General features: G+C 39.4%; 2 protein-coding genes across 19 annotated transcripts in view; one reads left to right on the forward strand and one right to left on the reverse strand.

Moving 5' to 3' along the window:
• The window catches only part of LRRC36 (leucine rich repeat containing 36), a 48,753-nt gene extending 26,954 nt beyond the window's left edge, over positions 1–21,799 (reverse strand). For 6 of the 13 annotated variants that reach the window (XM_027618562.1, XM_027618560.1, XM_027618559.1 and 3 more), the window contains exons 1-5: positions 21,723–21,799; positions 9,556–9,683; positions 6,594–6,786; positions 5,719–5,815; positions 3,851–3,939 (exon numbers count right to left, since the gene is read on the reverse strand). In XM_027618562.1, coding sequence (XP_027474363.1) covers positions 3,851–3,939; positions 5,719–5,815; positions 6,594–6,786; positions 9,556–9,683; positions 21,723–21,792 — 577 coding nt within the window. In that variant the 5' untranslated portion in view covers positions 21,793–21,799. Of the gene's footprint in view, positions 1–3,850; positions 3,940–5,718; positions 5,816–6,593; positions 6,787–9,555; positions 9,684–18,007; positions 18,147–21,569; positions 21,651–21,722 lie in introns of those variants that run through there. The other 7 variants (XM_027618572.1, XM_027618568.1, XM_027618567.1 and 4 more) reach the window with 7 other exon arrangements.
• A 102-nt stretch (positions 21,800–21,901) lies between these two features.
• KCTD19 (potassium channel tetramerization domain containing 19) overlaps positions 21,902–24,840 on the forward strand; it is a 33,116-nt gene continuing 30,177 nt past the window's right edge. For 4 of the 6 annotated variants that reach the window (XM_027620260.2, XM_027620254.2, XM_027620258.2 and 1 more), the window contains exon 1: positions 21,902–21,949. In XM_027620260.2, coding sequence (XP_027476061.2) covers positions 21,947–21,949 — 3 coding nt within the window. In that variant the 5' untranslated portion in view covers positions 21,902–21,946. The other 2 variants (XM_027620256.2, XM_027620255.2) reach the window with 2 other exon arrangements.

Below are 24,840 nucleotides of genomic sequence, written 5' to 3' on the forward strand. Positions count from 1 at the left end.
GAAGCTAATCTAAAAAGGCTACATACTTAATGATTCCAACTATATGCCATTCTGGAAAAGGCAAAACTATGGAGACAGGGGAAGATGGCAGAGTAAGCAGCCCCAGCATCTGTCCTCCACCGAGGCAACAATTACACTGGCAGAATCTGTCTGATGTAACTATTTTTGGAATTCTGGAGTCTACTGAAGGCTTGTAATTTCCAGGGGAAGACCTGGAAGCTAAACTGAAGTTAACTTCAGTCAATTTTAGCTCTTGGCAGTTCAGTAACAGCTACCCATGTCCCACCCCTCGTGCAAAAGAATGAAGGTACACCCTTACCTAGTCATCGCTTCCTCCCCTCTAGCCTGGCAACCACTGATCTTTTTGCTGTCTCCATAGTTTTGGGGTTTTTCCCAATCACTTTTGTTGTGGGTAATACACATAACTCAAAATTTACCATCTTAACCATTTTTAAGTGTACAGTTCAGTGGTATTAAATGCATTCATAATGTTGTGCAACCATCACCATCATCTCCAGAACTCTTTCATCTTATAAAACTGAAACTATATCCATTAAATGATAACTCCCTACTTCCCCCTCCCTGTAGCTCCCGGCAACCACCATTCTATTTTCTGTCTCTGTGATTTTGCTTGCTTTAAGTACCTCATGTAAGTGGGATCATATGGTGCTTGTCTTTTTGTGACTGGCTAACTTTGCTTAGCATAATGTCCTTAAGGTTCATCCATGTTGTAGCATATGTCAGAATTTCCTTCCTTTTTAAGGCTGAATAATACTCCATTGTTTGTGTATATCACATTTTGCTTATTCATTCATCTGTTGACGGACACTTGGATTGCTTCCATGTTTTAGCTATTGTGAATAATGCTGCTATGAACATGGGTATACAAACACCTCTTCAAGATCCTGCTTTCACTTCTTTGGGAATAGGGGTGCCTGGGTGGCTCAGTCGTTAAGTGTCTGCCTTCAGCTCAGGTCATGATCCCAGGGTCCTGGGATCGAGCCCCACATCAGGCTCCCTGCTCCGCGGGAAGACTACTTCTCCCTCTCCTATTCCCCCTGCTTGTGTTCCCTCTCTTGCTACGTCTCTGTCAAATAAATAAATAAAATCTTAAAAAAAAAGAAAAGGGAATAGGCCCAAAGTGGAATCACTGCATCATACGGTAATTTTATTTTTAATTTTTTCAGGAACTGCCATACTGTTGTCCATGGCATCTGTACCATTTTATATTCCCACCAAACAACTGGACCAGCAGTTCCAATTCTCCACATCCTTGCCAACATGTGTTATTTTCTAGGCTTTTGATAGTAGCCATGCTAATGGGTATCATTCTAAATGATTGGTGGAAAAGCACTGTTTGGAACAACTGAGCTAGTGGGAACTGTTCTCCAGAAAGCTTTCTCCTAGACTGTGGCACAACCATTAACATGGCATAATCACTTTAGTCATATTGGATTACCAACAGTGCTTACAGGCAACACTCCCCAGGGGTCTAGCACAAACATAATTTTCAGTAGAAAGCAAAGCTCTTTAACGTTTCAAAGTTGCAACATAAATTTAATATTTAAAAAAAAATCCAGGCAACAGCTGAGCTTCCAAGAACCTTTAGAAATGTGCCCTGTGTCTGGTAAAGTAGTTTGTTCTCAGTAGAGACTATGCACCTTTTTTTAAAAAAGATTTATTTATTTGAGAGACAGAGAGTGGACAGGAGAGTGGGGTGGGGGCAGAGGGAGAGAATCTTCTAGCAGACTCCCTGCTGAGAACCGAGCCCGATGCCCCATGAGATCAGGATCTGAGCCAAAACCAAGAATCCCACACGCTTAATTGACTGAACTACCCAGATGCCTTGAGACTATGCACTTTAAAACATTTTAATTTATGGGGTGAACCTTTATGTGAGCTAATGATGTAATATGACATAAATGAAGTCTAACTCAGCTCATACAAAAAGAAGCAGTCAAATTATACTTCAATGTATCTTCATCATTCTGGAAATGGATATATAAATGTTTTTACCTAGAAAAAACACAAGGCTGTATACCAAATTATTAATTGGGATTCTCTCTAGGGGACAGGTTTATGAGTGATTAAAATGCTGTTCTTCATGTTTTTTAGTATTTTCCAAAATTATTACAATAGAATTTCATCAGGGGTGCCTGGGTGGCTCAGTAGATTAAGTGCCGACTCTTGGTTTCTGCTCAGGTCATGATCTCAGGGTTGTGAGATCAAGCCCTGCACAGGCTCCACACTCAGCAAGGAGTCTGCTTGAGATTCTCTTTCCTTCTCCATCCCCCTCTGTCCCTCCCCTGACATGCACACTCTCTAATACATAAATAAAATCTTAAAAAAAAAACACAATAGAATTTCATCAAATTTTATTTTTTAAAAGATTTATTTATTTTACAGAGCACATGAGCAGGGAGAGGATGGACAGAGGGAGATTGAGAGAATCCTAAGCAGACTCCCCGCTGTGTTATTTATTTTTTAATTAATTAATTACTTAAGAGACTGCTTGATTGGGGGAGGGGCAGAGGGGGAGAGAGAATTTTTTTTTTTAAGATTTTACTTATTTGAGAGAGAGAGAGACTGAGCATAAACAGGGGGAGCGGCAGGCAGAGGGAGAGGGAGACGCAGACTCCCCGCCAAGCAGGGAGCCTGACGCTGGACTCGATCCTAAGACCCTGGGATCATGACCTGAGCCAAAGGCAGACGCTCAACCAACTGAGCCACCCAGGTGCTTGGGGAGAGAGAATCTTAAGGAGACTCCCTGCTGATCACAGAGCCCGATGAGTGACTCAAACCCATGACCCCAAGACCACAACCCAAGCTGAAATCAAGAGTCAGACACTTAACTGATTGAGCCACCCAGGTACCCCAGAATTTCATCAAACTTTAAATATAAAAAATGCTATTTAAAATGAAATAAAGCAATCCATGCTCCATGACATATGTGCACTGAGATTTCCAAGAAAGAAAAATAAAAGTCATACTTCACTATGGCTTATTTTACCATGAAATCACATAAAAATAACTTGTAATAAGTGTCTACATGGATAGATAAGTAGTAAAGAAAATAACATACTTTATGTTATAAACTGGAAATTCTTAATGTCTAAACTACATAGTCCATCTATTAAAGTTATCGCTGGGATTTCAGGGATTAATTTTTAGACGTTGCAAATAATTTGGTATATCCTTCAAAGGGAAAGAGGCCTCTATAGAATAGTTTCCTCAAGTAAAAAGTCATCTGATGAGTGCCAAGTTAATCCCTAAGGGTCCACTGTATGCAATTCCTCTCATGAAAAGCTTTCTCCTTGTCTGTGCCACGATCATTAAATGTGGCATAACCACTTCTAATCCTAGTAGGTTACCGACAGTGCTTACAGGCAACACTCACCAGGAATATAGCACAAACACAAGAGATTCTGCAGCTGCAAAGGTTCAAGGTAGAGAAACCCAGAAGGCCTAGGGTCTGAGCTGCATTGATGCAAATGAGTCATGAGTCTCTGGCTAATGAATCAATCACCTTAGCAATCAATGCTCAGGGGCCATGGGGACTGGCAATGCAATTTTCAGAATGTACTAATGATGTAAACTGATGTAAATGAAATTGAATTCTGAGTACAGCTTGTACTTGATGGGTTCTGTACTTGATGGGTTTAGGCCTGCTCAATAAATAGGGCCTTTTCTGGCAGTGAGAGAAAGGAGAAAAAACACAGTCAGTAAATCTGGTGCTTACTTCAAATCTGCTATTTCTCAACTATTTTGTCTTCATCCTACTCAACATTGGGCACAAAAGCTGAAATAACTAATGTTTTAAGCATTTTGCGATCAAAGCGAGAAAGCTTACCAGTTTCAATTCTGTGATCAACATCGGCACTGACTTTTGATGCACAGCTCTCATCTGTGACACAGTTTTTCATTGTCTTCTCCCTAGAGCTGCCACATAGAATAATTTATTTAAAATTCAAATTTAAAAAAAAGCTCAAAAGGTTTCTGAGATCACCAGCAAATGCTATTTAGAAAACATTAATTCATGGTAATCAGATTTCTTTTCAAATGTTCTAGAAAATATTAATTTCACAAATATTTCAGTTAAACCCATTTTTTAAAGCCATAATATTGTTACTGGGAACAGTGAGAGAGAAGGACACCATAGTTCAGCCTTTAAATAAGAAAGCCAGGCTCAGGTGGTTGAGCGTCTGACTCTTGATTTCAGCTCAGGTCGTGATCTCAGGGTCATGGGATTGAGCCCTGCATAAGGCTCTGGGCTTAGCCAGGAGTTGGCTTGAGATTCTCTCTCTCCCTCTGCCCCTCCCCCTACTCACACATGTGTGTGCTCTCTCTCTCTTTCTAAATATCTAAATAAAATCTTAAAAAAAAAAAGTATGAAAGCCAGAAAATTCAGGACTTACTCTTTTCTTGATGCAAACTTAGGTCTAAATGATTAAGGGAATAAGATATTTTCTTTTGAATTAAAAAATTCATAGGACACAGAAAGGAAGGTTCTGCTGCCAAGAATTGTACTGGGAGCAACTACAGCCATTAGTTTAAAAAAAAAAGATAAGAGGTAAATGTTTGCCGTTGATTGATATAGTATAGTAAGATGTAAATATAGTAAGTACAGACTGGAAGTTCAGACAGCCTAGACTACGAGCCAGGCACTTTACACCCACTATTTCATTTAATTATAAAAGCTCCCCTATTATCCATTATCTCTATTTTATAGGTTGGGGGAACTCAGATTCAGAAAGACTTAAAAAAATCTTTACTCAGGGTCAGAGAGTTTATAAGATATTAATGCTAGGACTGGGCACTTGAGTAAAATTTTACCTCTGCTTTCGCAATCATCACATGGTAACTATGATAAACGGAAATACGAGAGTGCTAATTATCTGCCTTACTAGGGAATGTATTCAATTATACATGAATTCATCTCTGTATTCCTGTAACAAACAAGGTACCCCCAACAAATTATGAATTAGTTCACAAAATATATATACAAATAATTTTTTAAAAAGATTTTATTTATTTATTTGAGAGAGAGAGAGAACATGAGAGGAGGGAGGGTCAGAGGGAGAAGCAGACGCCCCTCTGAGCAGGGAGCCGGATGTGGGACTCGATCCTGGGACTCAAGGATCATGACCTGAGCTGAAGGCAGTCGCCCAACTAATTGAGCCACATAGGCACCCCAATATACAAATAATTTTTAAGGAACATTCCGTTTCTTTTTATAGCAGGGTGATTTTTACTCTATGTAAAACCCTCAAGAAACTTGATTTAAAAAAATAGACAACTGGGTTGCCTGGGTGGTTTAGTTGGTTAAGCGTCTGCCTTTGGCTCAGGTCATGATCCCAGCCCCTCATCTCACTGGGCTCCCTGCTCAGCAGGGAGTCTGCTTCTCCCTCTCCCTCTACCCTTCCCCCCAGCTTGTTCTCTTTCTCTCTCTCAAATAAATAAATAAAATCTTTTTTAAAAAAATAATTATATCCAAAGCAGACCCAAGAGATCAAGAAAGCAGAAATGTTCCCTCTGAGGGCCAGATTCTCATCCCAGATAAATTTCAGTATGTTGAAGAGATACTTTTATTCCTGATCTGAGGATTCTTACAACTTGTGGAGATTTCTGCCGAAAATGAAGACATTAAGTAGGAATTCACTGCTGTCTCTGTCCGAACCAAACTAAAAAAAAAATTTTTTTTGTAAAGAATTGTCTTACCTTTTTTCCACCTCTAAAAGAAAATTTTCACTGTTGCCCAACTGACTAAAATGCAGCTTGGCAGCTTTTCTCTCACTTTCTCGCACAGCTCGGTCATCTGGAGGCAAAAACCGAGGTCTGAGCATGTTTCTTTTTTGGAGTAAACAGTAGTGGGTCAGAAAACCATATTCACAGAGTAAAAACTAAAGATCAGTCTCATATTCTTTTGTTAGAGACAGGTCACAAACTAATGCTATTATGTTGTCACTGGAGCAGGTAGTAACTCAGGGAGATAACAGGGATACCATAGCAACAACTACCACATAGGTGTAACTACCCCTGCAGGAAAGTAGTTTAGGCAGCAAACAATCCAAATGGCCTAGTATTCTGCTGAAAGTTACACTGTTTCTGAAAGAAATTAGTTTCCCCACAATAACTTTCCCAGGGGCAAATCCAAGTTTGTATCAATAAGAAATGTATACTCAACAATAAAATTATAAAGAAATACAGACTAGCTCATTTGAAGGAATATTTATCGTTCCTTGCCAACTAAGCCCCCAAGGTTGTTGTATTCATTTTCTATTGCTAATATAGTTGTAAATTTGGGGCACCTTGAAAAATAAATCTCAACCTGGAAACTCTTTGTTGGTGAGGAAGTGGTGGTGAAACCATCAACTGAAGAAAACTAAAGCTGGAAGTAACTGATAAAATCATAGATTGTCATTCAATAAAAAAAGGACTCGTCATACATCCTGCCAACACAAAAGAATTACATAAATATTGACTAATAAACAAATATATCCTGCCAGTGCACACTGTGGGCCAACACCCAAAGGTTTGCAGGCAGCTCGTTTAATGTAAAGTCTAGGGCAAGGAACAGGGGAGGAGGGTCTCACCCAGTTTCTCCAGAGTTTGTAGCGTGTACACAGCAAAGAGCCTATAATCTGTATCTTTCCTGACAACAGGATTGAGTCTCAAATCTAGTTCTTTGAGGAAGGGTAAAGGCTGTAGGCGGGACACCTCCACTAATGAAGGAATGTTGTTGTAATATAAATTCAGGTCTTGGAGTGAACATAAGTACTGGATGCCCTGCAAGGAAAAGACCACATTATGAAACTGCACATAGGTAAGGACTAGGAATCTCACAGATAAAGGTGGAAATATATCTATTACTTCCATCCTTAAACATGTTACCTTAGTCACCCATGAGAAAGGCAGGGTTGAAACTCTTAACTTAGGGGCACCTGGGTGGCTCAGCTGTTAAGCGTCTGCCTTCGGCTCAGGTCATGATCCCAGGGTCCTGGGATCGAGCTCCGCATCAGGCTCCCTGCTCAGTGGGGAGTCTGCTTCTCCCTCTCCCACTCCCCCTGCTTGTGTTCCTTCTCTGTGTCTCTTTCTGTCAAATAAATAAAATCTTAAAAAAAAAAAAAAGAAACTCTTACTTAGATGCCTGAGAATAAGAACAATGCAGCCGATAGGCACTGGAAGTCCTATATATTAAATAATCCATAGATATACATTTCCTCCTTACAAAATCTGACATGGAAGTATCTGCAGTCAATTCTCTACTGCTGTTGCTCCCCGATTACCCTCCCTTCCAGTGGCTAGGCCACGTCACTTTTGCCCTTCTCTCACCCTTGCCACATCCACTCTCCTGACCCAAGATACACCTCAATTTTCAAGAGGAAAGGAGGTAGGCAAAAGAGAGTGGTGAGGAAGAAGGGTATAATTAAAAAAAAAAAAAAATAGGTGTGTGTATGTTTTGTGTTCTTTTATCTCAATGCCTCACATTTAGGATAAATTGAGTATGTGGGAAAACGAAACAACACCATATCTAAGTCTTCCCTCTTGGAACAGTCTGGAACCATTCTTGTCCTTGTTTCTCCTTTCAGAATTACCCCACCCCTCTGTTTCTCTGGGATACTGGAGAGGAAAAGCCACAGTATGCCTCCTTTGCTGAAATCTACTATTGAAAACAATTGTTTAATTTTCACGTATTTGTCTAGTTAGCTGCTTTTGTCCAACATTAAATTTCAGGACAATAATTCAAAACATGTACATATATGTACAATCATATCCTTTTCGTAGTAAAAATGCTTACTATAGAAGGAACTTTGTCATTGAGGGTAATTTCAGTAAAATGATTTTCCATCATGTATTTACAAAATAATTTTTTTTATTCTTCTGTCATTCAAAATTACCATTCTCTTGTTGCAGAAAATTTAGAAAACTCAGAGATATACACAAAGCATTTCTGAATAGAGAACCCTGTTTACACTTTGATTCATTTCTTTCTGGATTTTTTCAATTCCATTAACTTCTACATTGTGAAAGGGTTAGCAGTTAGGAATGGTCTTCAGGGACTTTGGCCCCACCTCTCAGGGCAGTACACCATTAGGACTCTCTTTAAATGTGTCTAATGGCCCAGCTCAAGTAATCTTTTAATGTCTCTCAGTGTAAAAGTCAAGGAAATGACTTCTGTCTTCCTCTCACTTTTCCCACTTGGCATGAATTCACGTATTCCCCAAAGTTATACTAGAAATAATCACAAAACATTTATCCCCTGAGAAAATTAAGTAAAATGATTCAGAACTGCTAGAGATGAACATATGCAGATAAATCATAGATGCAAAAAAAATGGAGAAAACATTTACTAAGTGCTTCCTATATATGCCAGTGTACGCATGCTAATCTTCACAATAGTTTTTTGCCCAATTTACAGAAGTAGAAAGAAAGCGAGTATATAAACAAATTATGGCAATGTCCGCTCAATTTTTTAACTTGAAAATTAACAAGCAAGCAAACATACATACATTTGAAAAGAGGAGACCTAAGCAACTGTAAACTAATGCTTTCTGAAACTGATGGGTCAAATATAAATGGCTGCTACCAAATAGTCTAATGACCTAGTTTAACTTGCAGCTTCCGCTTTTAGAGTCCTAGCTGGAAATCTTGCTTGAACTTCTCTTTTAGGGTCCTTTGTTTTAGACTTGGGTCTGGCTTGTCTTGTTGAACAAGTATTCCCTTAAAAGCACAAAACTGGCAGCATAATCCAGGAGATCATTAACTAATCCTGAATAGCATTTGTGAGTCTTTCACCTTGAGTCTTGCAAAGAAGGGCTTAATCAAGACAGGCACATAAAGGTAAAATGGGAACACGTGGAGGAAATACCGTTTGGGGGTCTACCACAAAGAAAACAAAACTTCCACCTGTGTGTGTACACACTTATGTTTGTAGAGCTCTTTGTGTATTTGCTAATCCTCACACTGCTCAAGCCTGCTCCTGCCCACCTTCCTGTCTTGCCCTCTGCTCTACCATCTAGACATTTTTCTTTGTGTTCAAGGCCACCATTTCCTCCTCCTCCTTGAAAAAACCCACAGTAGTAATCTAAACCAATGTTTCTTACTATATACCAACATCATCAGAATCCCCTGGGTATATCCTGAGCCCACTCAGACCGACTAACTCAGAATCTCTCTCAGAGTAGCAACTAAGAATATGTACTTTCACAAGTGCTCCTTGTAATTTTTTACACACATAAAAACTTTGTCCTGTTGCCTTAGATCGTTTAATATAATTTTAGCTGAGTACAAAAAAAATTTCCCCAACATTTTATATCAGAAAATTTCAAACAGAGAATAAAGCTGAATGAGTTTTACAGCGAATAATAAAATTTAGTTTGGAAACACTTAAAAGGAAGATCCTATATTCCCCAGGCTGACATTATCTCTTATTTCTTCCCATTAAAACAACTACTACTACCACCACCACCACCACCACCACCACCACCACCACCACCACCACCACCACCAAAATAAATTGGGCTGAACTGACTAGTCATAGAATATAGAACTTACCTTCAGGCTTGTGATCAAATTTCTTGATAAATCTAAGGATCGGAGGTTTTTAAAATTTCTGAAGGCATCACCAATGGAATGAATTTTTCCAGCATAAGACCCCTGCAATGAAAGAGACTCCACCAATTCTGAAAAGAGATCACCAGTAGATATATTATGAACTCTGCTTAAAAACAGAGTCAGTGAAAATAGGTCTTCCTTCCTCCCATAATCCATTTGTGAAAGGCCCTACATCCAAGGTTCATAGATCAGATTTTCCTTTTAAAAGCAGTGATACCACCTAATACAGTAAAACCAAACCTTGGTTTTATAGCACCCTTGTGTTTCTCTATTCACCCTGAAGGATGTAATAAAAGTCTCCAAAAGTTCTCAAAACAAATTTAAAAAGAAATGTAGCAATCCCAATGCTAGGATTTAGCCCTATAGATTATACTAAAAAAAATTTGCCAGGATATATAATAAATACACGTGGGTATAAACTGCAGAAAGGTTTTAGGATAGTTTAAAAAAAGAGAAAGAAAAAAAAAAAAGAAAATAATCACAGGGTCTATCAGCAGAAGAGTAGAACTTGATGTCCTAAATAACAGTAGATGGATACAATGGACAAAGTGCTAGATCTGTGGCTTTCTACAAGTCACTTACTCTCTCTGTACTTCGGATTCCTTATCTGTAAAATGGGGATAATAACAGTATTTAACTCATAAGATGTTGTAATGATTAAATGAATATATATACAAAACTTAGAACAGTACTTATACATGATAATTACTATATATGTGTTAATTATTGTTATGCAGTTATTAAAAAGAATGAGGTAGACTTGTAGATGATCATATGGAAAGATCTCCATGACAGTAAGTGAGGGAAAAGTACATTTGTGTGTACGTTTTAAAGAATATATATACATATATATTTATATAATATACTCATATATATGGAAGAAAGTCAACTAGACTTCTAATAGCACTAAAAAGAGGAGAATCTCAAAATTGTCAATAGGAACTCACTGGCAAGTGTGGTGGGCTAAATACAATAGCGATCAAAACTGGAAGGAGGGGGCGCCTGGGTGGCTCAGTCGTTAAGCGTCTGCCTTCAGCTCGGGTCGTGATCCCGGAGTCCTGGGATCGAGCCCCACATCGGGCTCCCTGCTCGGCGGGAAGCCTGCTTCTCCCTCTCCCGCTCTCTCTGCTTGTGTTCCCTCTCTCACTGTGCCTCTCTCTGTCAAATAAATAAAATCTTAAAAAAAAAAAAAACTGGAAGGAGGTTCTGCAAGATCCAATTTGCAGGTGAGTGCTAAGGAACTGCAATGAAATAAGGTTTAAGGCGCTAGAGCAGTCTGGACCCTATAAACTCTGAAAAGTAATAAACTGAAGATGGCTTTCAAGATAAGACCCACATCAGGGAGAAATTACTGGGAGGAGAATCCACATTGAATGGAACAGAAACAACAGGTTCAAAAAAAAAAAAAAGAGAAGGTCCAGATACAAGTGGGGAGAGAAGTAAAGATGACAGATACCAGGAAGCCTCAAGTATCTTTTCTTTTTTTTTTTTTCATGTGAACAGAAGAGGGAGCTCCAAAACCCTGAAACTAGAAAAGCTATTCTGGCCCACCCTTATCAGGTAAAGGTACAGGAAAACTTACTGCACTTAAAGAGCCACAGGAAAGGATTACAGTCCAATTTTATATGAAGTTAATAAAAGAAAAAAGAGAGTATTACCCCTAAAGAGTGAAAGCACTCCAGAAAGATATATCACAAATGAAAATTGTAACTTAATATTTCAAAACAAGCTAAAAGATACACAAACAAAATGTAGCAGTTTTCAAAGTGTGGTTCCTCGACCCCTGAAGGACCCTGAGACATGTACAGGGGTCCACAAAATCAAAACTATTTTTAAAAAATTACTTTCATAATAATATTAAAATACTGGGCACCTGGGTGGCTCAGTTGGTTAAGCTACTGCCTTCGGCTCAGGTCATGATCCTGGAGTCTTAGGATGGAGTCCGGCAACAGGCTCCCTTCTCAGCAGGGAGTCTGCTTCTCCCTCTGACCCTCCCCCCTCTCATGCTCTCTCTCTCTCTCATTCTCTCTCTCAAATAAATAAAATCCTTAGATTTTATTTATTTGACAGAGAGAGAGACAGTGAGAGAGGGAACACAAGCAGTAGGAGTGGGAGAGGGAGAAGCAAGTTTCCCACGGAGCAGGGAGCCCCGTATGGGGCTCGATTGCAGGACCCTGGGATCACCTGAGCCGAAGATAGATGCTTAAAGACTGAGCCACCTAGGCGCCCAATAAATAAAATCTTTAAAAAAATATTAGCTTTTCCACTGTTGCAATTATGGTGTAAAAACAAAACTACTGGGGCCTTAGGATGACTCAAGGAACACTCATAGTCATAGAGTTTTGTGTTGTTTTTTTTTTAAGATTTTATTCATTTAACAGAGAGACACAGCGAGAGAGGGAACACAAGCAGGGGGAGTGGGAGAGGGAGAAGCAGGCTTCCCGCTGAGCAGGGAGCCCGATATGGGGCTCGATCCCAGGACCCTGAGATCATAACCTGAGAACCGAAGGCAGATGCTTAACAACTGAGCCACCCAGGCACCCAGTCATAGTATTCTTTACCATCACATACCTGCAATTTTTAAAAATAGCCAGTTTCACTTAAGAATGTCCTTTAAAAGGGCGCCTGGGTGGCTCAGTTGGTTAAGCGACTGCCTTCGGCTCAGGTCATGATCCTGGAGTCCTGGGATCGAGTCCCGCATCGGGCTCCCTGCTCAGCGGGGAGTCTGCTTCTCCCTCTGACCCTCTTCCCTCTCATTCTCTCTATCTCTCATTCTCTCTCTCGCAAATAAATAAAAATCTTTAAAAAAAAAAAAGAATGTCCTTTAAAAAGCAGTAAAAATGGTTAACTTTATTAATTTTGAACGTTGAGCACATGTTTTTTATTTGTGTGACTAAATGAGAAATATTCATGAAGTACTTCTGCTGCATAATGAAGTATGGTGGATGCCCTGAGGGAAAACATTTGTGTGAAATTTTTTTGAAGATCTATTTATTTTAGAGAGAGAAAATGCACACAGAGGGGAGGGGCAGAGGGAGAGAGAGAGAAAGAGACAAAATCTCAAGCTGAGATTGAGCACGGAGTTGAGCACAGAGCCAACGGGGCTCTATCTCACAACCTGTGATCATGACCTGAGCTGAAGGCAGACGCTTAACTGACTGAGCCACCCAGGCGCCCTGAGATTGATGACATTAACAAATGAAATTTTTATTTTATATGTTATACAGAATGACATTTCTCAGCATTTGAAAGACATACATAACTCAGTGAATTAATAGCTCTCAAATGACCGATGCACAAAATCATGCATGGGTAAAAGATCCATTTAAATGCAAGATGTACCAATGGATTTCAAATGCAACAGAGTACAAAAAGTACGCTGATATAGTTTCAGATTCCACACACAACTAAACTTTAAGAAACTACCATTTGTCCAGTTTTCATGTCATATCAAAGAAGAATATCCACAATTCTCTGCAAGGCTATTAAAATACTTCCCTCTTTTTGAACCTCTTATCTGTGTGAGGCATTATTTTTATTTTTTTAAAGATTTTATTTATTTGAGAGAGCGAGAATGAGAGAGAGAGAGAACACATGAGAGGGAGGAGGGTCAGAGGGAGAAGAAGACTCCCCGCTGAGCTGGGAGCCCAAAGTGGGGACTCTGTCCCCGGACTCCAGGATCATGACCTGAGCCAAAGGCAGTCGCTTAACCAACTGAGCCACCCAGGCGCCCCGTTTCTAAAAAATATATTTCAACCAGGGGTGCTTGGGTGGCTCAGTTGGTTAAGCAACTGCCTTCGGCTCAGGTTGTGATCCCAGGGTCCTGGGATCAAGCCCTACATCGGGCTCCCTGATCAGTGGAGAACCAGCTTATTCCTCTCCCTCTGCTGCTCCCCACTCATCAGGTTCTCTCTCTGACAAATAAGTAAAATCTTTAATATATATATTAATATATAATATATATAATATATATTTTTCAACCAATACATTTCTTGAGATTTAATACAGAAGCAGATATGAGACTCTAGAGGTCTCCAATTAAGACATTAAAGTTATTTTTAAGAATATAAAATGTCACTCCTATATTTTTTAAATATTCTGAAACCAAAAAGTTTGAAAATTGCTGAAAAATGTAAATTAGAATTAGAAAAATTCAGAAAAATTATAAGAAAAGGAAGATTTGAAAATAAAGACAGAACGCAAATTAAAAAAAAAGGTCATTTAAAAAATGAGGATCAGGGGCACCTATGTGGCTCTAGGGGTGCCTGGGACAGCTTGGCAGTGTCTTATAAAACTAGACATAGCTTACCAGATGATCTAGCAATCATGTGCCTTGATACTTGCCCAAGTGAGGTGAAAGTTTATGTCCACCCAGAAACCTCTGTATTTATAGCACCTATACCTGTACAGAGAGGCTTATATGTATAAACCTGAATGTTTATAGCAGTTTTACTTATAACCACCAAAACTTAGAAGCAACCAAGATGCTCTTCAATAAGTAAATGGATGGATTAACTATGGTACCTCAACACGGTGGAATATTATTTGGCAATAAAAAGAAATGAGCTATCAATTGAGCTATGGAAAGACATGGAGGAATCTTAAATACATATGGCTAAGTGAAAGTAGCCAGTCTGAAAAGGTTATACTTATATGGTTCCAACTATATGACATTGTGAAAAAGGCAACAGTTAACAGATCACTGATGTACAGCATGGCCACTATTTAATAATACTTTATTGCATATTTGAAAGTTACTAAGTAGATCTTAAATGTTCTGTTCTCATCACAAGAAAATACATTTCTTTGTAACTATGTAATGTAACAAATGTTGACTAGATTTATTGTATGTATACATGTCATGATGTATACAAATATCAAATCATTATGTTGTATATCTGAAATGAATATGTTGTATGTCCTTTATATTTTTAATTAAAAGATTTTTTTTAAAAGTTTAGTGGATGGGGGTGCCTGGGTGGCTCAGTCAGTTAAGCATCCACCTCTTGATTTTGGCTCAGGTCAAGTGTCCTGGGATTCAGCCTTGCAGCCCTGTGTTGGACTCTGCTCAGCTGGGAGCCGGCTGGTGGTGGTGGGGGGGGATTCTCTCTCTTCCTCTCCCTCCGCCCCTCCCCCCTTGCCCCCTTGCATGTGTTCATGCTCTCTTTCTCAAATAAATAAATCTTAAAAAAAAAAAGGTTACTGGTTGCCAGAGATTACATATTAAATGATTACAACTGTATGACATTCTGTAGAAAGTAGTAGTAAAAAGATGAGTAGTTGCTAGGGGTTAAGTAGAAAGGGAAGGATGAACAGATGGAGCACAGAGGATATTTAAGGCAGTGAAACTATTCTGTTTGATACTGTAATGGTATACACATGACACTATATATTTGTCAAAATCCACAGAATCAAACAACACAAAGAGTGAATCTTAATGTAAACAACAGACTTCAGTTAATAATAATATACTGGTATTGGTTCATCAATCATAACAAATGTACCAAATGCAAGATAATAATAGGGGAAACTGTGGGGAGATGTGGGGGAAGTATGAGGGGGGAAGAGGGAGCTTTTATAGAACTCTCTGTACTCTCTGCTCAGCTTTTCTATAAACCTAAAAATGCTTTAAAAAATAAATTCTATTAATAAAAAAAAGGAATGAAGTACCCATACATGATAAAATATGGATGAACCTTAAAAATACCATGCTAAGTGAAAGGAGCCAGATATAAAAGGCCATATATTGTATGATTCTATTTATATGGAATATCCAGAGCAGGCAAATCCATAGGGACAGAAAGCAGACTAATGGTTGCCAGGGGCTCGGGAAAGCTGGAAATGAGAAGTGACTGCCTAATGGGTATAGGGTTTCCTGTGGGGCTGATAAAAATGTTCTGGAACTACTAATGGTAATGGTTGCGCAATGAACTAAGTGGCACTAGATTATATACATTAAATTTTATAGTATGTGAATTATATCTCAAAAAAATTTTTTCCTGACTTTGAGGGCAGCATATTGGTAGTCCTGTAGTATGCAATGGTCTGGTACCCTAAGAATCTGTTACCATGGGACAAAAGCTAAGGTCAATTATAATTTCTATCAGTGCCCTGAAGCATTTCTCATGCCTTCCCCCCTCCCCCGCTCTGTTCTGAAGGTCAGACATTTTAATATTTTTATTTTTTTTATTTTTTTTAAAGATTTTTTATTATTTATTTATTTGAGAGAGAGAATGAGAGATAGAAAGCACGAGAGGGAAGAGGGTCAGAGGGAGAAGCAGACTCCCCGCTGAGCAGGGAGCCCGATGTGGGACTCGATCCCAGGACTCCAGGATCATGACCTGAGCCGAAGGCAGTCGCTTAACCAACTGAGCCACCCAGGCGCCCCATTTTAATATTTTTAAAGGAACCGGAATTATCATTCAAATGATAAACTGCCACAGTGACAGATATTCTTTTATGATGCATATGAAGTGCAAGGTCTTAAGAGATTATGCATTCAGTTTCAACGTTTATAAAGAGAGTGAAGACAAGTAGATCAGAGATCGAATCAAACATTGCACATCAAAGATGTCAAGAACAACAGAATAATCTTCCAATTTTAATATATAAGCTACATAACCCCAATGGGTCAAAACACGTTTTGCTCATGAAAATAACAAATCAAGTAAATAATCTCTGTATGGAAAACCATTTATATATAGCCCATTTGGAAAGTGAATTCATAATCTTTAATAAAGCTTATTTATAGGGATGATGAAAGAGTTTCAAATAAGTAAAACTGAAAAAAAGCCTCAAGAGTCAGCCTGAAAGATTTCCCACCAGCTAAAGTAGGGACAAGTTCAGCAGCAATTACGATAATAACTGCAATAGATTAGAACACACCAAAAACACTTAAATCTACGAATTTATAATGACACTAAGAAAACAAAACAGCTCTCTTATTGGTTACCTTTAGAGGATGCTAAGAAAACAACTCATTTTTCCAAGAACTGATAAATAAGCTGGAAAAAAAAGTATCCTGTCTTTGCTGTACAAACTGTGCCTCAAGATAACCAAGGAGGTGATAGGAAATGTCTTTTTATATAAGTCTTACAACTCATAGAAATGAAAGATAGAAAATTATCATTTTGCAATCCCTAATGAATTAGTGGACTTTACATAGTCATGTTTAATAGCTGATAACGTCACAAAAAGAACACCAGATAATTATATACTTCATGACAGTATACCTTCATCTGTGAAGTAGTCTTGCAAAAAAAACAAACAAACCTGAATCAAATCAAGCTTCACTTAACTAGCAATTCATAGGAACAAGAACTGGGGAAAATGTTAAACGTCTTAGGAATGTAATGAGCAAAATCCAGATTGTAAGAAACTATTCAGGACAAATGGCCTAGTTTCTCTAAGAACAATAGAAAATGCAAGGAAAAAAAGAAGGGGGAACCTATGGATCAAACAATATTTAAGACAAATTATCAACTGTATAATGCTAAGTAAAGTAAGTCAAAGAAAGACAAATACCTATGATTTCACTCATATGTGAAATTTAAGAAAACAAATGAGCAGAGAAAAAAAAAACAAAAACAAAGACAGACAAGCCAAGAAACACTCTTTAACTATTGAGAACTGATGGTTACCAGAGGGATGAAACAGGTGATGGGGATTAAGGAGTGCAATTGTCGTGATGAGCACTGGGTGAGGCATGAAATTGTTGAATCCCTATATTGTACATCTGAAATGAATGTAACACTGTATGTTAACTATATTGGAATTAAAATTTTTTTAAAAAGACAAATATCAACCAATTACAGTATACCGTACATAGATCCTGAATCAGAAAAATTTTATAGGACAGTTGGTGAAATGAGAAAACTGGTTGCATATTTGATGATATCAAGAAATTACTATTAAATATTTTTAGGTTTATAAGTGATTATTTTTAAAAGAGTTCTCTTGAAGATATATACATTAAAATATATATGGGTTAAATCATATGACAGGGATTTGTTTCAAAATAAACAGTGCAGGGGGTTAGGCGTGGGTAGAAGTTAGGTGAGGTGCAGATGAAAGAAGACTGGCCATGAATTGACAATACCAGCTGAGGTAGGGTGATGGGAGTTCATTATTCTGTTGTCTCTACTCTTGTATATATTTATATACTGCCATTAATAAAAAATTATAAAATAAGTGATATATGTAGAGAATATTTCTGGAAAGTTATCCAAGATATTGGTAATAGTGATTGTCTTTAGGAGAATTGGGTCAGGGACAGGGAAGGGGGGTGGTCAAGACTCACCCTTCACTGTACAATAATTATATTACCCATATAATAAATTAACTGAATTATTTTTAAAAGCCAAAGAAGTACATATATATTTTCTCTCCTTACCAAATAATTATCATCAGCATACAAATATGTTCTAGTATATTGTGTCTTTAAAAAACTTGTTCTTGGGGCGCCTGGGTGGCTCAGTTAAGTGTCTGCCTTTAGCTCAGGTGATGCTCAATGGGGAGCCTGCTTCTCCCTCTCCCTCTACTCCTCCCCCTGCTTGTGCTCTCTTTCTCCCTGTTAAATAAATAAATAAATAAATAAATAAATAAAATCTTAAACCCACTAAAAACTCCATATCATATCCCCCAACTAGTATTCCACTTCTGTGTTCTCTTTTATGGCCACATTTCTTAGGAAAGGTCTTACCTTCACTAGCTCTTCTCCCTCACATATCATTCCCTTTTCATCCCAACTCAGCCTGGCTTCCCTCCATTCTCTCGAAATTCCCCTAAAGTGACCCATGAGTTCCATGTTGCCAAATCTAACAGACATTTCTCTGCTTGCTTAGCCTGTCAATAGCATTTGGCACAGCTGACCATTACTTCCTTGATATACTATCCTTTCTTAAATTCTAAGACACCAGGTTCTTCCTTCTCTATTCAACATCTAAACATTGAAATATCCCAAGATGGGTCTTAAACCTTCTTCTATTCTCCATCCACATTCTCTAGTTAGGTGAGTTCACCCATTCTTATCACTCTAAGTATTACTGATTTGCTAATGTCTCCCAAAATTCACAACTCTAACCCTGACCTCTCTCCTGAGATCCAGACTTGTATTTCCAATTGCCTACTAAAAATTTCACATTTGAATGTCTAGTAGGTATTTTAAACTTAACATGTTCAAAACAGCACTCTTGATTCGCCTTCCCCAAGCCAATAATTCCCATAGTGTTTGTGCTCTAACTAAACAGCACCATTGTCCAGCCAGCAATAACCTAAACCAAGTTTAAGTGTTATCGTTGAATCTTCCCTTTCCCCAACTCCCATATTCAATTTTTTTTTGTAAGTCTTGTCCTATCTACCCACAAAATACACCTTGACTCTGTCCACTTCTTTTTTTTTTAAGAATTTATTTATTTAAGATTATTTATTTATTTATTTGAGAGAGAGAGAGAATGAGAGATAGAGAGCACGAGAGGGAAGAGGGTCGGAGGGAGAAGCAGACTCCCTGTTGAGCAGGGAGCCCGATGCGGGACTCGATCCCGGGACTCCAGGATCATGACCTGAGCCGAAGGCAGTCGCTTAACCAACTGAGCCACCCAGGCGCCCTGTCCACTTCTTTTTATCTCCACTGTCATCCTCCTAGTCCAAGCCATTCATTATCTCTTATCTGGACTACTGTAACAGGCTTCTAATGGGTGAGAGTCATGTTTTAAAAATAAGTATTAGATCAGGACACATCCCTGCTTAAAATGCTTTCATGAAAACTGACAAGCTGATTCTAAGATTCTAAAAGAGAATAAAGGGCTAAGAATAGCCTAGACAACTCTGAAGGAAAAAGAGGGAGGTGAAGGAGGGCACTGACTTTACCAGTTATCAAAACCTACTGTTAAGCCACAGTAGATACAAAAGCGTGATACTGGTGTAGGAATAGACAAACAGAACAGTGGAACAGAACAGAGAGCCTACAAATTTACAAAGGAACTTGGAATATAGCAGAGATACTATAAATAGGTTCTGAGGAAACTGGCGATCAGTATAAAAAAAATACAATTATACCAAATCACACATTGTATATAAAAATAAATTCCAGGTAGATCAGACTTAAGGTGAAGAGCAAAGCAGCAGAATTTTTAGAAAAAAATGTTATCAGCAGTGTAGGGAAAAACTTCAAAAATAAGACCAAAAAATCACAAATCATAAGGAAAAATAAACTTGACTACTTTAAGATGAAAATTTTCTGCATGACAAAGGATAATTTAAACATTTATGGGAATTTTTCAGTACAGGGAAATATAACAAAAAAACAAACATACAAAACAGTCTATAACTGCACCACAAGATCATCCCTTTGGACATTAAAAAGAAAATAACACTTATTACATAGCCAGAAAATTCCAACAGTACAGAAAAGCACAGAATAAAAGTAAAAGCCTTTCTCCCCAAAGATGACCACTGTGATTTTTTAATTTCATAATGCATATAACAGCACATTAAAGTATTGATAAGTAAAAAAAAAAGCAAATTGCCAAATAATAGATATGCTCTTATATTTAAAAAAACACCTATGTGTATATGTTTGTATAAGTAATGGAAAAGGTATGGAAGGAGGGAGAGGGAAGAATATTCTTTTAGTTTTGCATTGTTTGAGTTGTCAGAATGAGCACAATTTTGTTATTCAGACAACTGTAATAAAACAAGCAAACAAAAACAAGCAAAAAACTCTGCCATGTGCCATTATAGCTGGAGAATGTAAGGAGTATATGCTCTACCCCCAACCAAATAAAATTAAATCAATATTTTTTTAAAGGCAAAAAAAGTACAGAAGTGTGTCAAACCAATAAAGCTTTTCTTAGCTAACTTGTAAAACAGGAGAGCTCAAAGTAGTTTGAAAAAGAAAAAATAAACCTGAAATACCTGCAGTCTATTCATATACACACCACAGCACTACCTTTGGTTGGGGGTGGAGAGATTTCCAGAGGAAGGAAAGATTAATAACCTCTTCATTCATGTAATGTTTGTACTAGCATGCACTAGTTTTTATAAATTGTAAATAGTAAATAATTTTTAAACAAAATAAAACCAATTATTTCATATCCCACAAATAAATCGTACTAGAGGAAGAAAGGCAACTTTTTGTAAACGTTAAAGCACAGGCTCTGAACTCAAGAGTCCTGGGTTAATAAACCCTGGCTGTGTCACTTTGGGCAGGAGGCTAAACCTAATTTTAACCCATCTGTAAAATAGGCACAATAACAGCATCTGCTTTACAGGCCTGTTACGGGAATTAAATATTGCGGGGCGGGGTGGGGGAAGCATTTAACACGGGGCCTGGCATTAAGGATAGAGTAAATTTAACAAGGGTAGAAGTTGAGTTAGGAATGCTGATAAAACTTTTCAAACATTCCGACTCCTTAGAAACTCAAACAAGCTCCGTGAATCAGAGCCCAGGTCAAAGGTGGGGTCGGCAGTGGCTCAGCCAGTTCCCTCCAGCGCCTTGAGAGACCAGCGAGCTGCTTGCTATCGCTTTCACAATTGAAGCCCCTTTCTGAGTGTCTCTTAAAAGGAGGCCACACATCCGGACGGATCAAAGAAATGGCCAAGTTCTTAAGGCGGAAACTAGACGAAGAGAGGGACTGATAAGGGAACATCCTTCCCCATTTTATCCCAAACAGGAAAAGCCCTCCTGGGTCTGAAATTTCAGAAAATGCCAAACGAACGCCCTTCGTGCCTTCCTCAAGGGCACCGCCACCTCAAAGGCGCTTCTCAGCACGTCCCTTCTCCCGCCAATGCCCCTCTTGGGGCTCCGTTTCCTTCCACTAGCTCAGACTCTGTCCAGTTCTGTTTCCGGCCGCAGTGTCCCGTTAATCTACTTTCTCCTCCACTTCAGACTCCGTTCGTCTCCCTCAATTCCTCGCCCTCCTCCCCAGACTCTCAGGCTACTTCACGTCCTTCACCTCCACCTCAGTAACCCCTTCTCCGTCTCTGGGACCGCTCCTCCGCCGCCATTCCGCCGCGTCTACCTTCGGTTCCCCCAACTCTACCTCAGTTTTCTCCCCTCAGCCGCAGACCCCACGCTCCCTGCCCAGGTCCTCCCGGCCTGGCCCTACCGGGCTGCTCCAGAGTCAGCGCCCCCAGGCGGCGGACGCCTTCCTCGTCCAGATCCCACTGCTCCGCCATCCCCGCCCGCCGCTCACCTGCCTCGGTCCACGAGACAGGCTAGCGCACGCCAGGCCCCGCCCCCGCCGCAGGCCCCGCCCCCCGCGCGTGCCGCCGATCTCCCGGGGCCGTTAGTGCTGTGATCACGCGACCGCCCGCCTCAGGCGTCCGGACTATGGTATGGATCCTGCCCTGGCGGGGGCACCAAAAACACCAAAGCGGCGAATGGGGAGGTGATGTGGCCAAGGATGAGGGCTATGGGGTTAGGGACCTGGCTCTGGGACATGGGGTGGGATATGGTCCCAGCTTTGAAGGGTTTGGGGACTGGCTCTGAGGGATTGGAAGAATGCGCCTGTTTTGTTTTTTAAGATTTTATTTATTTATTTGAGAGAGAGAGAGAATGAGAGATAGAGAGCACGAGAGGGAAGAGGGTCGGAGGGAGAAGCCGACTCCCTGTTGAGCAGGGAGCCCGATGCGGGACTCGATCCAGGGACTCCAGGATCATGACCTGAGCCGAAGGCAGTCGCTTAACCAACTGAGCCACCCAGGCGTCCAAGAATGCGCCTATTTTGAGGGATGAAGTGTTCTAGGTCTGAGGTTTTGGGGGGCTTCAGGTCTGAGAGGTGGAGTTGTGCCTCTTGACAAGGTGAAGCTCTTCTTGTCTCAGCATTTGGAACTGTTGACTCTGAGACCAGGCAGTGGCCGGCGGGTAAATGGGCTGAGGGAGGTGTCCAGATCCGAATGAGAGGGGTAGGGGGTGGGGATGGGGGCGGGGGCAGCTCTCTGAGGCATGATAGGGAGGGAGCCCCAGATCTGAACTGTTGGTGAACTTGGCTCTGAGGAGTTGAAGTCCTGTCTTTAGATCATGAGATGGTTATAGCTCTAGAAATTTATTTGGAAGGTGCTCCTTTGGGAGGGAGGATCAGTGCGGAAAGGAGAGATACTCTTTGGAATGGGCTGGAGAAGATTATGCGAGGGCTACCCCATTTCCTATAGGCAGTCTGGCAAGAAGCATTTTGCCCTGCAAGAACTACAGATCCCCAAGCTTGCCTCTGACCGAGGGCTCTCCCCAGGCTGGGATAGTTCTAACAAACTCTCGTGCAGTCTTTGGAAAGAAAACTCTAGAAAGAACAGCCACATCCTTAACCCCTACCCTCACTCCAGCAGGCGTCTCTTGAGAGCCCACCTGTGGATGGGACATGTATGTGTAAGGAGGCAAACTCTTGAGCAAAGACACTCTTGTCAAAGCCTATCCTTAATAAGAAAAGAGGACTGAGAACAGAACTGTGGCTCACCTTCCGGGAGTGGGTCTTCTTTGGTAGCCAAAAATCTGCAGAGTAGGAGCAGTTACACTGAGCTATCAACCAGCTAGTCATATTTAAGAAGAACAGAAAGCAGAATCAAGAGTTCTTGCTTATTTATGCTTTCTGGTTTGGGTGGGGCCCTTATTTACCATCAGTTTGTCATGCTCAGCTGTAGCCATTTTTAAAAGGGCCGGGACTCAAAAGCCTAGATTAGTTCCTTAGATTGGCTTTTCTTCCTCAGCTTCTGTGAATCATGACACCATTTAAAAAATTTGTAATCTTTCTCATGGCCCCTTTAACTCTTCTAGCCTCAAATGTGGCATATATAATTGCTCTTCTTTACATCTGAATTATTTAGACCAGTTATAAGAGAAAGGAACTCCACCCACTTCTTTGTTGCATACATTTATTTTCCTTCCTCAGCTGTCAAAATAGAAGGTGCAGGTTTTGTTGGAAAAGTGAGCCTTTCCTCCCTTGAGCACCACCTCTTATTTAGCACTCTTCCCACCCACCACATTTTAATGCAAATTTTGGAAGATTCAGAAAGGTTGAACGAACTATATACCCACTGCCTGGATTCTACAGTGAACATCTTTGCTGTATTTGTTTTTATCATATGTCCATCTATCCATCCCTTTACCAATCCATACTGGTTTTTTGATGCATTTCAAAATGTTATAAATATTACATTGCACCCCAATTGCTTCACCATGCATAATTTTTATTTAGAATTCTTTTATGGTTCTTTTTAAGGTAGAATTTTATATACTATTTACCACCTTTTAAATTTTGTTTACAGGAGTAGTCCTTGAGTGTTGATTTTAAAATCTGATACAGATGGTTTGTATGTTCATATGTTCTATTTTTCTATAGTGTTGATAAGCTAGGCCATCTTGAAGCAAAATAGTTCACTTATATGAATAGATAACCTTGAACTTTTAACAATGAGCTGAGGAAGCTTAATGATCTTTGCTGCCTTTGTATACACAAAAAGGAAACCACAACATTCAGCTATTCTGCTATGGTCTCAATAATGTAATGTCTCTGCGGGTATGATCCCAAGAGAGCTCTGCATGCACTCAGAGGGGTAGGGAGCGCCTCCTCATAACTCTCTCTCTCCTTTTTTTTTTTTTAAATTAAAGATTTTATTTATTTATTTAAGAGAGAGAAAGAGCAGGGGGAGGGGCAGAGGAGGAGGGAGAGGAAGAAGGAAAGAATCCCAAGCAGACTTCATGCTGAGTGCAGAGCCCAACGCAGGACCTCATAACTCTGTCTTAAATGTTTTTTTTTTATTTTTTTAAATGGCTTTATTAAAAAATAATTCCCATACTACAATTTACCATTTAAAGTTTACAGTTCAGTGGTTTTTAATATATTCACAGTGTGCAACTAGTACAATTTTACAACATTTTCATTATTTGAAAAAGAAAAGAAATTCCATACCTGTTACTAGTCACTGTGCATTTCCCCCACAACCTCTCTAGCCCTAAGCCACCACCAATCTACTCTATAAATTTGCCTGTTCTGCACATTACACATAGATGGAATCATGTAATATGTGGCTTTTGTGTCTGCTTCTTTCATTTAGCATAGAGAAATGTGTTTTTAGATTTTTTACTGCCTTTTAAATTTGATTGTTCATCTTTTTATTATTTTTATTATTGAGTTGTAAGAGTTATTTATGTAGTCTAAATACAAGTTCTTTATCAGATATGTGATCTGCAAATATTTTGTTCCATTATATGGGTTGTCTTTTTACTTTCTT

The sequence above is a fragment of the Zalophus californianus genome, chromosome 17 (assembly GCF_009762305.2).
Source record: "Zalophus californianus isolate mZalCal1 chromosome 17, mZalCal1.pri.v2, whole genome shotgun sequence".
NCBI lineage: Eukaryota > Metazoa > Chordata > Mammalia > Carnivora > Otariidae > Zalophus > Zalophus californianus.